We start from the raw sequence: 13,544 nt of genomic DNA on the forward strand, positions 1-13,544 counted from the left end.
AACAAATCAATATTTCTCAAGAGGAGCACTGCTGCACACATGCCAGTATCCTAGAGCGCTGCCTGACATGCAGGGGACTGTGGGCTGCAACATCGTACAATACATGACCTCAATGCTGCTGGTACGTCAGTAAGAAGGTTGCTATTATGGCAACGCCGACAAAACATGCCCACTCAGTTGTAACCGCTGTTATTGAGGTGCAGCACTATACACAGATAGTAAAGCTGACGAGGCAACAAAACATATATTTACATAGAACGTCACTACTACTCAAGCTTTTGAATCATTGCTGCACCCAAAAGGCATCAGACCTCCTGTCCCGTCACTCATTTTGACACAGTCTACCCACTAAACTAAAAGACGACAAATGCACCAATGATAGGAGAGGGTTAGTTAAGGACTTCCTGTTTCCACGCTTGTGTGACAAATCCCAAAGTTGAACCCCAGTTACATGAGACGCACACGGGATTGCTACCAAAGCACTCAGAGCAAAATCTCCTGACAGGAAAACAAGGGGATATAGAGTGCACGCTCAGATGACAGGGTATTCTGTCTGACTGTGCAAAGAGGAAAGCATTTCAAATTCAAAGAGTGATAAGAGCGAACAGCACATGAACAGGTTACCAAACTATGTTGTGAATTAAATGATGTCAAGAAGCAAAGATAATGTTTGTATCTGGCAGTCAGCTGAACAACTGTGAAGCTCGCGATCATATCGTGTGTACCGAAGCTTTTGTTTCCTGACAGGGTTACATCATCAAACTGTCATGCTAATTCAGAACACACAAATCAATGGGATGCTAAACACGAATACAAAGAAAATAGCTTATTTATGACTCACCAAATTAATTGCAATAACTTTGGGTGATTAAAAATCCAATAATGCCACAAATAAATCACCAACAACACCTTGATGAAAAGCCACAACCGGTAGAAAAACAGAGATGCTGTCTTACCACGTCTCGTCGTTTTTGAACTCCAGCTCTCCGTACGTGTCTTCAAAGTCCTCCCCGCCTCCTTTGGCAAGTCCCTCCATGGTGCGATAAGGCACAATGATTGTTCCCCTTGCTCCAGAGGTCCTCAGCACTTTCAGTTCCATAATACCGATGCTCTCACTGACATGCACCGAGTTGCTCTCAAAGGTGAAGATGCCCGAATGGTCGTCATCCAGAATGGTCACAGTGGCCACGGTGGGGAAGCCCAGCATGGCCTTTGGGTAGGGGAGACTGTTGGGGGACAACAGCTCGTCCTCGGTCTCCAGGACACGCAAATTACCGAGGCGCACAAAAAAGTGCTCATCCTCCTCAAAGATGTCGTCGTCTATGATGCCGATGCTTATTTCCTTGATCATCTCCCCTGGTTTGAATACCATCGTACCCTCTGTGAACTCGTAGTCGGCCCCAGCGTTAGCCGACCCGTCCTCTGTCTTATAATCCACGTAGATTGTCTTGTTTATGTCGCCACCCTTTCTGGTGATGGTCAGAATGGCGGCGCCACAGTTCTCGAGGCACTGGTAGACAGCAGGGTCGAAAGCGATCCGGGACACATACTCCTCTGGCTCCTCCACGTGCACCTCCTGCACACTGGTGCACTTCTTCGCCTGTTCGGAAACATGTTTCTTCAGGATGTTTCCGGCACCCGTCATCATACGTGTAGCTTGGATGCGGTAGAAGGCACGGCTCTTTTGCTGATGCGAGAGAGCGTAGTAGTTGGCCATCTCAACCAGCTGATCCAACTCTTTCTCTGGGTGCTTCTGCTTCAGATCTTTCAGGATGCGGATCATGTCACGCCGGGACTCGTCCACCTCTTTGCCCTCAATCAAACCGACCAGGTTGCTCGCCGCACCTCCGTCCATGAAGTGAGAGTTGACCAGCTTGCCGTCCATCTCGATCCCCTTAGAGCGCTCAGCCTCCGTCTCGATTATGACCGCCCTGTGTTTGTCAGTGCGATACTTCTTGTGCATAAACTTATAGAAGAGCAGTCGTCTGTCCGCCACCCAGGCGAGGAGTACACATATGGGGAAGAAAGCCAGGGTGAGTAGACCCTCCCAGACCTGGACTACATTGGGAGAAAACACAGCCAGTATCATGTAGAGCCAGATGTAAGCGAAGATACTCCAGCCTGCAGTGACAAAGAAAACTCGGAGGTGTTTGACCTTGCGTACCTCTCCTTGGGGAATGACTGACACGCAGAGGCCAATGATGACAAACATATTGAACGCTGCGCTGCCAACAATTGTGGAAGGCCCAAGCTCACCGGATTTGAAGTCATGTCCACAAACCTCGATGACAGAGAGCATAATCTCAGGGGCGGACGATCCTAAGGCCATGAGGGTGAGGTTGGAGACCGTTTCATTCCACACCCGGATTGTAGTGGTTGTCGTTTCCCCATTGGGCCTTTTGATGACAACTTCCCTCTCCTGCGACGTGATGACCTCAATGGCTGCCATGAAGCGGTCAGCGATGATGGACACTCCGAGAAACATGTAGATCATGGCCACAAAATACACAATGACCCGTGCGATCTTGTCCCCCATGGAGGGATCCTCTGGATACCATATGGGCAGGATGATCCCCTCATGACACTTGGAGTTCCCCTCGCACGTTCGATTGCTGGGGCTGAGCGGAGGACTCGGAGTGGTCCGTGCCTCTGCACAAAGGAAGGCGACAGCCACCGAGACCAGCCCCAACCACAGGCAGGCCGAGGACCCTGGCTTTACAGGCCTTGAACCCTCCATGCACCCTCCTACGTCTCAAGGGTCCTTACCACACTGACAGTCCCTCTGGGATCCAGCACTGGGCTGTGCTTTTCTCCACCCACCACCTGAAACACCAGATAGAAACAACACAGATTATTTGAATGTTATATTTCATCTTGATTATAAAACAGTTGAGCCTCTTGTGATGAGGAAAACAGTAAAAGAACAATTGCACCATGTTTCTTTGGGTTTTCTTATTAGATAAATTAATGGATATATGGCCTGTTAAATATTTACTGTACTTAATTAACACATCACTTATTTATACTAAGTACAATGCATTCATTTAGTCACATTATAATTCATTAATGAATGCAATCACATAATAGAATGGTTACCCAACCTTAGGGTATTTTCACATTGTTTTAATCCCAACTTTGAGAAGAAGTAAATTGTACAAGTGTGTACAACTGTTTACAGAAAAACTCATTGTTGTATCTCTGTTTTATATAGGTTCACTAAATTAAACAATCCCTCTATCCTTCAGTTCCTGCCTCTTAGTTTAGAAACAGCAGAGTCATGAGACCTTTTGTGTTGTTGAAGACAGCCGGGCGGCTCCTCCAACACTTTTCAGGTCTGTATATCACTATGAGAACAATGTAGATAACACCAGTTAAATAGAATCATAGCCTGTGGGCTCATTTGCAATCACGAGGTTTATTTTCGGTTAAGATGTGGATGTGTGCGCCTGATATAGTGAATTTGAGCATGATTGTCATAAATCTCAGGGGTAAAACACAGCTCTGAAGCAAACAGCTCGCTCAGCAGGCGAGCGATGCTGCCAAACTAAGCACTGTCCAAAATGTCGCATTGGCAAAAAATCAGCAGAGGAGAGGCAGGAGACCGTCAAGAGGCAGAAGTGAAACAAAGGGTACAGATGTCCCGTCCAAATTCATCTTATATATATATCTGAGTCCTAAATGCAGCTGCACAACATCAATGCAGACATTTTCCAAATTCATAAAAGCATCTCACGACTTATCTCACGAGATATGACTTCAGGATTCTTCTGATGTTAGGAGCTGAGGCTGAAGGCAGCAGGAGCATGACAGACAGTTAACCAGCCCAAAGTTAGACAGGGTAACACGGGGGTTTTATTGTTGAGGCTCTCTTTTAAATGCTGTCTGATTATTTATTGGTTCATGACATTGGGACGGGCCACTCTGCAGCCAACACCACACCTTTGGGCCCATGAGGCACACATGTAGTCTGAATTCAAATGATCTCTTCAGACAGTGTGAGTTAATCGTTCTGTCCTGAATTCACTGGAGGTTTACGTTTCTTTTATTAGCGTCACACTTGTTTCCCTTCACTTTTGTTGAAGAAAGTGCAAGTTCTTGTGTTCCTGGTTAAAAGGTTGGTCACCGTCCACACTTAACAGTATGCACACATGGCACTTTGTATAAAAGCATCTATCAAAAGCTGTGTAATGCAGTTTTTTTTGGTTTACTTAAGACCTAAAATAACTCTTGAAGGAGGCAGCACTTTTGGAAATTGTATCTCACGTCCAGACGGACCACTGGCCAGTTTGGAAAGCTGACAACGTTTTCAGTTGAGGTGTGAATAGTCAAACAAGAGCTGGTTGAAGCACTCACACCTATTTAAAGGCCAAATATTATCTCTGGAGCCTCAGCAGTGTCAACACACGCACGAAAAAAAGTTTAAATCAATGTCTCAGGCTTTATATATTATAATATAATGATCATAACTTTGGAAATGTCTTCCCAAACTCTTTTTAGAGGTCATATAAAATCCTTCACATGTTTAAAAGATGATTTCAGATCATCACACTGATCAGGGGGATAGAAACGGGGACGACCACAAATAGCAACAGAGGCAAAGACAAGACACTTAAATTTAACTGAGTCAGCAGAGCCATTTATATGGACAGGGGCCAGCTACGCAATCCCTGTGAGAACCACCAGAGCTGAGCACAAACAAAAACCACAGGCAGATAATTGAGCGACAAATTTGTAACTTAATGAATCTGAAAACTAAGATTTTGCACTAGTTTGGATGTGAATCATCTCGCTGTGACGTACTGCACCTTTTTTAATAGAAAGAGTTTTGTGTCCATGGATGAATTTGAATTATCTGAGGACGGAAGGTGATGAAAGAGAGCAAAACATTCTCCGTCAACCTGCTCTGGATAAACAGAGGTACAAGAGATGGCAAACAATCCGAACACCCTTGAATCCCAGAGCAAACTAAAGCGATGACACAGAGAACTTATGAGGCCAAACAGTAACTGGACGGAGGGAGGAAGTTCCTCCTGCTGGGTCACGTTAGATTTATACATTTCACAAACTCAGAGAGAATCATTTCAAAATGTGCTCGTTGCTCATGTCCAGATATAAACATACTGATTGAACTATCCTGAAAGTTCATCCAACAATTGTCTTATTTCCAATCCACCATCATTTCACAGCACTTCAATAACACAGCTTCCATAACCTGAAATTCTGTTTACATACAACTAATATGTAATTGTAAATTAAAGGCACAACACTTCCCAGATATGTCTTTTCTTCTGTTTCAGCAGCGCAGACTGTGACTGATTGGACATATTTTATCTCGGGGCTGAACCATATGCGGTCGCTGCTGATGCCAACCGATCCTACGAACCCGCACAAGAACATGTGCTCGACTCGTCTGATGCTGACACCAGCTCTCGTACAGACAAAGAAGCCAGAGACACTCGCCAGATTCTTTCAAGTACCAGAGTCCCACTTCGACCCAGTTAGCCTGTAAATATTACTCCTGCTACCTGATGAGTAAAAGCACATTGATTCCATCGTTCCTTTGCTCTATGCAGCAGGTAGCTTAATATTTTGGGAGGATAATAAAGTCATAGGTAATTTTTCACTGGACACTGGCGCGTCAGGTTAGTGTGCTTCATCATCGTGGCATTTAAGGTCAATACTTGATGCATTCAGAGTTTTGCATCTCGTATGTAAACAGGGGAAAACAAACACTTCAACATAATGGCCCCAGCTCTGCATGTTTTAAAGTGAGGCCTCGAGATGATAAAGAACTGATGTTAGATCCAGAAACCGTTAACATACAACGTTATTCTATTGTCTCATTACTGACAATCACAGTGGACGGCAGTGGTGGTCGGAGAAGTTTTAAAGTCTAATCGCTTTGTTCAAGAACTGAAATGGAGAAGACTTCCGAGAGTCGTCACTCTGAACAAACTGTGCCGCCATCAAAAACATGTCGGGGACAACACACAGGCAGACTAACACACTTCTTGCAGTTCCCAGCTGGTATTTTAATTGACCCAATAGTTCCCACATGTAGTTAAATATTTGAAGGGACCCCACACATGGATCCTGCAGTCGTAGCCTCTCAACACAGAATAAATCCAGCTTTAGTGAAGCTTCAAAAATGCTACGCCCTCAATTTGTATAATGCAATTACATAGAGTCCTTCACTGGACTGGTAAAAGCTCACGTCTGAAAATATCCACACCCACAGTTCATAGCAAATAACAAAAAGAGATTATACAACGTTTTTCAAAATAAAACTGGAATATTACATAAATCCTGGAAAGAGCTGTTAGGGATGAGTGACTGATTGATTGATTGAGTGATTGATTGATTGATAAATCAATTAAAAGCAACAGCCATAATCTCAGTCAGTGATGTAAAGCTCATTAAAAGGATAACATTAAAGCACTCATACTGTTTAGGTGAGTGACCTCACAGTGATTCTGTATTCATTTTCCAGCTCAGTATAAATTGCACTGGGTTCTGTGGTGGAGAGTGAAAGACTGGATTTCTCCACATGTTTCACTATTAGAACCATGAACCTCCAGGAGGAGCTACACTAAACAATGTGCACACTGGTGTTAAGTATTGTTTTTTACATTGTGAAGGCAGGGATGGACCAACACTGGGATTCAAACAAGACTGAAAAGTTTTTAAATCAACTGAGAGCTATATTCATACTGACTTATGTAAATGTAATACAATTAAATCCAACAGTGACCTCTTCAACCACAAACAGCTGAGGGTGAATTCATTTCAACTCAATTTACACAACTTTTAACCACTTTTGCAAAGATAAGCACGAAGAACTTAGTCAAATATCGTGAATATTTGACTGATATAATACAGAACAACGTCAATATTCTCACTCGATAACATTAAGATGACGGCTGAGGCTGCCACACAGTATTTTATGGAAACCTTGGGTGAAGGAAATGGTAAGAAAATGTTATGATGTGGGGATGTCACCAGAATTAACTGCTCTTTCTCCCAGTTTTATGTGATGGTATCGATAGTATTTTCCCAATTATGTTAATGAGTGGGCTTTAAATGGCGTGCGAGTATTCTTACTGAAACTACGAGTATTTTGTTGAACATTTTAACTTTAAACACAAAAATTAAAATGATAATCCTGTCAAGGGGAAAAAGCATGAGGACGATGATCAGAGGATATTTATTTGCTCAATTTAAGTCAAGTTAAGTTAATTCGTTCCTTCTTACAAGCTTTATCCTGGGAGGATGAATTTCTAGTAAATATAAACTTCAGCAAAATCAAGAGTTTAGCCGAAATAAAAAACACTAATATGAATTGCTAACTTTTCGGTCTTTAGAGATATAGCTGGAAAACAAACGGGCCTTAATATCACACAGTGGGATGATTAGCAGATTAAATGATTAATCAGTCTGCAGAAAACAGGCGACTATGATCGACTGAGCATTTACGCCATTTTTAAGAAGTTCTTTGTTTCCAGCTCTCGATTAAAAGGAAATATTCAGATTGTGATATTAAACTGAAGTGTGGTGATGACTGATCTGCAGTTGAAGATATGTGAATGTGTCTTTGGGGGAAATGATGATGATATTTCTTCAAAAAAATCAACTAACCTTAAAAACATTTGACATGATTGACAGATATCATGTAGTGGCAGCAGCAAGTGACCCACACCTCTAAGATCATGGATTTCATCATGGAAGTCCTTCATATTTGATTGAATGCACCTTTATGAGAACACCCCTGTGTGTGCCCTGAGCTGTGCACCGAGCAGTGACACTTTGTGGGAGCAGAGGGCGGCTGCTCTGTTCTCAGATCTCTTTCACTCTCCCTATTTTGGGACGAGGCTCTGGTTAAAGGAGGGTATCTGAGATGCGCGTAAACATGGACTCAGCAGACACATGCACGGAGAGCCTCAGCTGTTGCTTATTAATCATCTTAAGGCTGCTTCACTCACTATACAGAAGTCAGTGGTATACCTGAGGGGTGGGGGGGGGGAATCCCTGCTGGAGCACCCATAGGCCCGCACCACTCACTTACATATAGGGTGCGTGTACAGGCCTGTGCGTAAAGATGCTCTCATTTCGTCTAATGGGAGATAAATCCATAATTGGTCACAGGAAACAGTCGTGGGAGGGCCGTGCATGGGAAACCACAATAAAAGCATGAGAAATATATAAACTAAAGACTCATATGTTTCAAGTAAAGGTGCTCAGCCAATCAGCAAGCAGGACTGGATGTAACAACCGGTATCTCTTAGTTGCGTTGACAGACAATAATTTTTATGGCACACCCATTAGTCGGTATCACGAATCCATCTCAGCCCCGGTGCAATGGATCATATCTGCACAGTGATGGTGGGGGGGCGATGGTGTGCAGGTTTGAGCCTGAGCCCAGTGGCGGAACCTCAGCTCTCCACTGTGCAGCAGCCACACGAAGCACATCACGTTTAATTACAATTTAAAAAAAAAAAAGAAAAAAGCCCGTGTGAGTGTTTTCCAGGTTGCATCACTCATTAACGCGCAGATGGTTTCGTGTCAGGGAGTTTGCATCATGCGTAATTCATTACCTGGATCTGTGTTCCGCGGACTTTATGGCTGTGGGATCAGCTCCTGTGTTATTATTGTGTTTCCTCGGGATGAGCTGGTGTAGCTGTGTGGATCTCCTCAGTCCAACGGGAGCAAAAAAAAAAAATCCTCCGGTGCCGCTGTGTCGTCCTCGTGCACGGGGAGAGGCAGGTCCCTGAGCCCGCTGCTTATCGGCGATTGGATCCGACCAGAGCAGAGGTGATCGCCTTTCGTCCTCTCCTGCCTCGGCGCCTCTCCTCCCCAGATCCTCCCTGTCTGACGGACTGACCGGGTCGCAGAGCTGTCAATGGCGAGGGGGGGTGGCAGGGAGGGAGGGGAGCAGGGGGCGAGGAAGAGGAGGTGGGGGGGGGGGTCGGTATTTTAAGGTTGCACCCTCGCCGGAGATGGATCTTAGGAGCGCGGCCGCCCGCTCGGCTCTCCCTCCTCCTGCAAGCCGTGAATCAGCGCTCTCCTCCTCCGCCTCTCTCCGCTGCCATAGCGCGGGGAATGTGATGATGATGATGATGATGTCGGTCCAATGTGGAGGCACAGCTCCTGCTCCTGCTCCTCCAGCCGACACGAACTGCACAATCAACACGAACCTCTGCCCAGCATCGGGAATGCGCGCAGCTTGTGCGTCAGGCTCTAAGTTACCGGCTGCCGGAGTTTGCGCACCATCGGAGCAGCTACGCCTCCTCTGTCCTCCTCAGGCGAGCTTCATCCATCCATACACTGTCATCCCGGGGAGACGATTATTAATATCAGGCCTCTTCTTCCTCTTCTCGTCACGCGGAGGAGGTGTGAAATGGTTGAGCCCAGCACAGCCCTCCGCCCCCCATTTGTAAAAGTCACACACACACACACACACACACACACACACACACACACACACACACACACACACACACAGGCTGGGATATAGGCGCGCAGCTACGTCACCATCAGCTGAGAGAAGAACCTGCAACAACAAAAAAAAGCATGAATATCATCCAGGCCCACAGAAACCATGACAACTGGGGGGGGGGGGGGGGGGGGTTATCAGAAGGAAGAAGACTGTAATTTAAGCATCACTTGTTCTTTTGCCTCTTTAAAGGGATAGTTCACCTACAAATCTACTCAGCACTCTGCCGATGGAGCAGTGGGTGAAGTGTTTGAGTCCAAGAAACACTTCTGGAGTTTCAGAGGTAAACAGCTTTTCAACCAAATCCAAAACAATTGAAGTAAATGGAGACCACTCTGTCAAACGCAAGCAAAAGAAACACAACATGCCTCCATACTGCTCGTGTGATGTCATCCAAGTGTCCGTAAGCCTCCACATTCAAATTCCGCTCGAAACGAGGTCATTTACATGTTTTTAGCCTCAATGTCCGCTGATAGATGATGGGTTTTCAACCGGCCGACGTCATTGGCTGTGTGACCTGTGTGTGTCTGACATCTGGGATCTTTTCTCCTGCCAACACACACAAAAAAAACAACCCATGAGGCTCCAAAGCTAAATGTTTACTAATGCTCTACTCCTGCCAATCTAGACAGAACACAGATGTGGGCCACTTCAGGCAGAGTTGCAGCCCTTCTGGCTTTACTGTGGCCCGGATAAAATGGATGTGATACTAAAGTGGCCCATGTGATAAATGGGGAACACGGCCCGAACAGCACAGAACAAGTCCGCGCCGACTTTGGCCCCAGATCTGACAAACAGGAGCAGATCACCCAAGTGACGTCATTCCTCACTGTATCACGGTGTGGGACAAATCTGGGCCCAAACTATTTTGCTGTGTAGGAAACTCATGGAAGTCGCAAAAGAAGTTTGCAGCTTAATTAATACGTCATATTATTGTATGAAACTGAGACTGATATTTTGTCAAACAATGTCCTGCTGCATTCTTCCTATGTGAAAAGTGAAACTCTGGAAAAAAATGTCCAGACCCACATTTTCCAGTGTTCATGTCTGAAAACAGCTTTGGGGAAATGTTATTTCTCACAATGTGTAAATGAACCAACGTGTCCTCAGTCAGAAAATCAACACAAATTAGATTTTTTTAACTGAAAATATAAAATAAAACTATTCCAACAAACAAATCCTGATCTGAGGCCCCGTGCACAGCTCAGCCACATCCTCACCATCCAATTATGCCCCTTCTTGCAGTTGCATTGCACAACCCAATAATCTTCATCCCCCAGTTAGATGCATCACGAGCCAGCAGATAATGAGCCTCACTGGGTGCACAGTCCTTGATGCAGCACGATCACACATAACCACTGCAGACGAGACAGACGAAGCCCCAGAGACGGGAGCAGAGCAAGAGGATGTTGACACTGCCACCACCTCTAATTACAGCATCACACAGGCCTGAAGCACCGTGGAACCCCCCCTAAAAGTCCCACAGCAAACAAAACTGTATGTAAAATTAATACAAGTATTAAAAAGTCATTTAAATTAATTAGCAATTAATCAACAATGAATTAGAATTAATCCACCAGAAACAACTCAGAGAGACTTGGAGCGTTCCTCTCAGAGCAGAGAGCAGCATCTCTTCTCGGATACAGCAAATGCAAATCAGGAACAAAAAAAACAAAAAATCAATTGGGTCCGATTTTAATTACAAAGTCCGACACCGTGGTGGAGAATCTTATTGGCCTGTTCGGATAAATTCAAATACGAAATTCAAAAGCAATCACTTTCCAAATGGACGATGAGCCAATCTGGTCAGGCAGCCCCTCCACACCACCACCACCACCACACCCATCCTCCATCCCGCTCCATGTAATGCTGTAATTAGTATGGAGATTATGGTTGGGCTTTTTTAATGAAGTTCTCTTATCTGCAGGCGAAAGGGTGGAGGCAGAAACCCACTGTACTCTTTAAGTGCACCTGCAGCCAGCATGCAGCGGAGGATTGGAATTCAATGCCTGCTCTTGCCACTCTCATCAAAGTAGTGGATGTGTTCAGTGATGATTAATGGATTATACTTGTAATCAACACACCAGGCCTGCTCACACTTCCCACTGAGAGGGGCTGTCAGGGGCAGGAGGCTCGATGGCCGCGGCCCTGAGACCGACTGGTGGCATTGATTCTCTGAAGGTAAAGCTACTTCGCCTATCCCGCTGCTTCCTGTTCTCCCTCACTGACGACAGCCGAGGCCCCGGATCAGTTTCATTAAAAGGTCTTGTGGCAGAAAAAATCTGGAGCAGGGAACGAAACAGTGGAGCACGAGAGAATAGTGAGAGGGAATAGTGCTGCGGTTGCACTTTGTGATTTGTATTTTCTCTCCCTCCGCGCTGCGCTCTCCAGCAGCCTGCACATGCCGATAATTTGCAGGCTGGAGTTGCAGCGGCATCAGTGGAAATAAAACAGTCAGGCGGTGACACAGTGGGCCTGGCTGCTGAGCGAGAGGAGGGAGAGAGGGAGAGGTCATCGGGGGAGTTAACACTGACATCACCCCTGGGCGACATCCGCTTACAGCGGCCAGTAATGAATAGTGAAGTTGTGGAATGAGAAAGGTAAAGAGTCACCTCACATCAGAATCTAAAGAGCTAGCGGCTGGAGGCACACTTCCTGTCAGCAGTGAGGGTGTGTTTGGAGGGTGGTGTGATGGTGGGGGTCAGACACGGAGCAGAGCGACAAGTTCCCCCAGGACTCAGGAGGAAAGATGCACGAGGCAGAGGGATACAACACTTGAATGAAAATATGTGATGGTTGAGGTCAGTTCATTGAAATCCTACAAAATAAAATCCTCACGAAACATTAGTCCTATCCACCGTTTTGGTTTTATTTGGTTTTAAGATTCTGCTTCTTCCCCAGTGCGATGCAGGAGAAGTGAATTTCATTTGTTGTGTTCACAAATGGTCAAATGTGTTTCCTATGTGACAACGAGCAAAAATTTCCGGTTCCGCATCAACATTTAAATGATTCTCTTTGGACCCTGCAGACGACATGATTTAGAGTGGCAGAGTTTCGTGTGTTCTGGTTTCTCCGTGTCTCGTCGGGCTGGAAAGTGGCAGAGCAAAGTTCATTCGTCCTGGTGATATGTTGGAGATGGAGCTGGAAGCAGTATGAACCATCTGGTAACAACAGCAAACTTAATTATTCTTAATTTATATTTATTTCTGTGTCATAACTTCTCCAAACTTTGCTGCATATCTTTGTGGAGCATTAACAGACTTCAGCAGAGGTCAGCAATCTGTCACTCTGCAGCCGACCGGTGGCACAAAGTCACCGTGTGGAGAAACTACATCAAAGCTCTGCACAGATTTACTTTGGATCCAAATAAATGTATTTCCACCCTGAAACTCCAAAGTTAGTTTGACTGCGTCCTGACTCTGATCACTTAAGATTCGTCCTGTGAGTCCAGACCTCCAGGTTGAGAAGTACCGCTCTGGATAATCCACATGACAGGCTGTCAGCAGATTTCACGGGGGACATTTCTTTGGTGTAAGCTAGTTTCAGTTTGGATGTCCCTGGAAAAACACACTGCATTTAAATTCTTAATGCTTTTAGAATAAAGCAGCAGACGTCAGACAAAGATATTTCAAAACTTAAATGAACTAAAAAGACTCTCAGTTGATGTGTTATCGCACAACGGCAGAAAAACCAACCAACGTACCCTAGATGAGGATATTTATTATATATCCGCACCAAATTGCACACTCTCATAGATATCAGTCTCTTACATATTTTTAATATTCCCTGGGAAATTAGTGAAAATACTAAACAACCTTCTCACAATGTCGAAGTGCTAAAAACAAATCCCGGCGCTGCGCACAAATGTCAGTCTACAAAATAAATTAGTTTTTAACCAACTAGAACAAAACACAATGCAGCAACCAACCAAACCAAACCGACCTAAACCAAACTAACCAACCAACCTAAACCAATAAAATTATAAAAGGGAAAGAAACTTTTGTCAAACTAAACTCTGATTATTTTTCCTTTAGATGTCAGAGCCCCTGAGTCT

The 13,544-nt window shown here is 44.9% G+C and overlaps 1 protein-coding gene across 2 annotated transcripts in view; it reads right to left on the reverse strand.

The window, feature by feature from the left end:
* The window catches only part of slc8a3 (solute carrier family 8 member 3), an 84,774-nt gene extending 75,326 nt beyond the window's left edge, over window positions 1-9,448 (reverse strand). For both annotated transcript variants that reach the window (XM_020097930.2, XM_020097929.2), the window contains exons 1-2: window positions 8,592-9,448; window positions 957-2,823 (exon numbers count right to left, since the gene is read on the reverse strand). In XM_020097930.2, the coding sequence (XP_019953489.2) occupies window positions 957-2,737 (1,781 nt within the window). In that variant the 5' untranslated portion in view covers window positions 2,738-2,823; window positions 8,592-9,448. The remainder of the gene's footprint in view (window positions 1-956; window positions 2,824-8,591) is intronic.
* Between the last annotated feature and the right edge of the window lie 4,096 nt (window positions 9,449-13,544).

The sequence above is a fragment of the Paralichthys olivaceus genome, chromosome 12 (assembly GCF_024713975.1).
Source record: "Paralichthys olivaceus isolate ysfri-2021 chromosome 12, ASM2471397v2, whole genome shotgun sequence".
NCBI classification, from domain to species: domain Eukaryota; kingdom Metazoa; phylum Chordata; class Actinopteri; order Pleuronectiformes; family Paralichthyidae; genus Paralichthys; species Paralichthys olivaceus.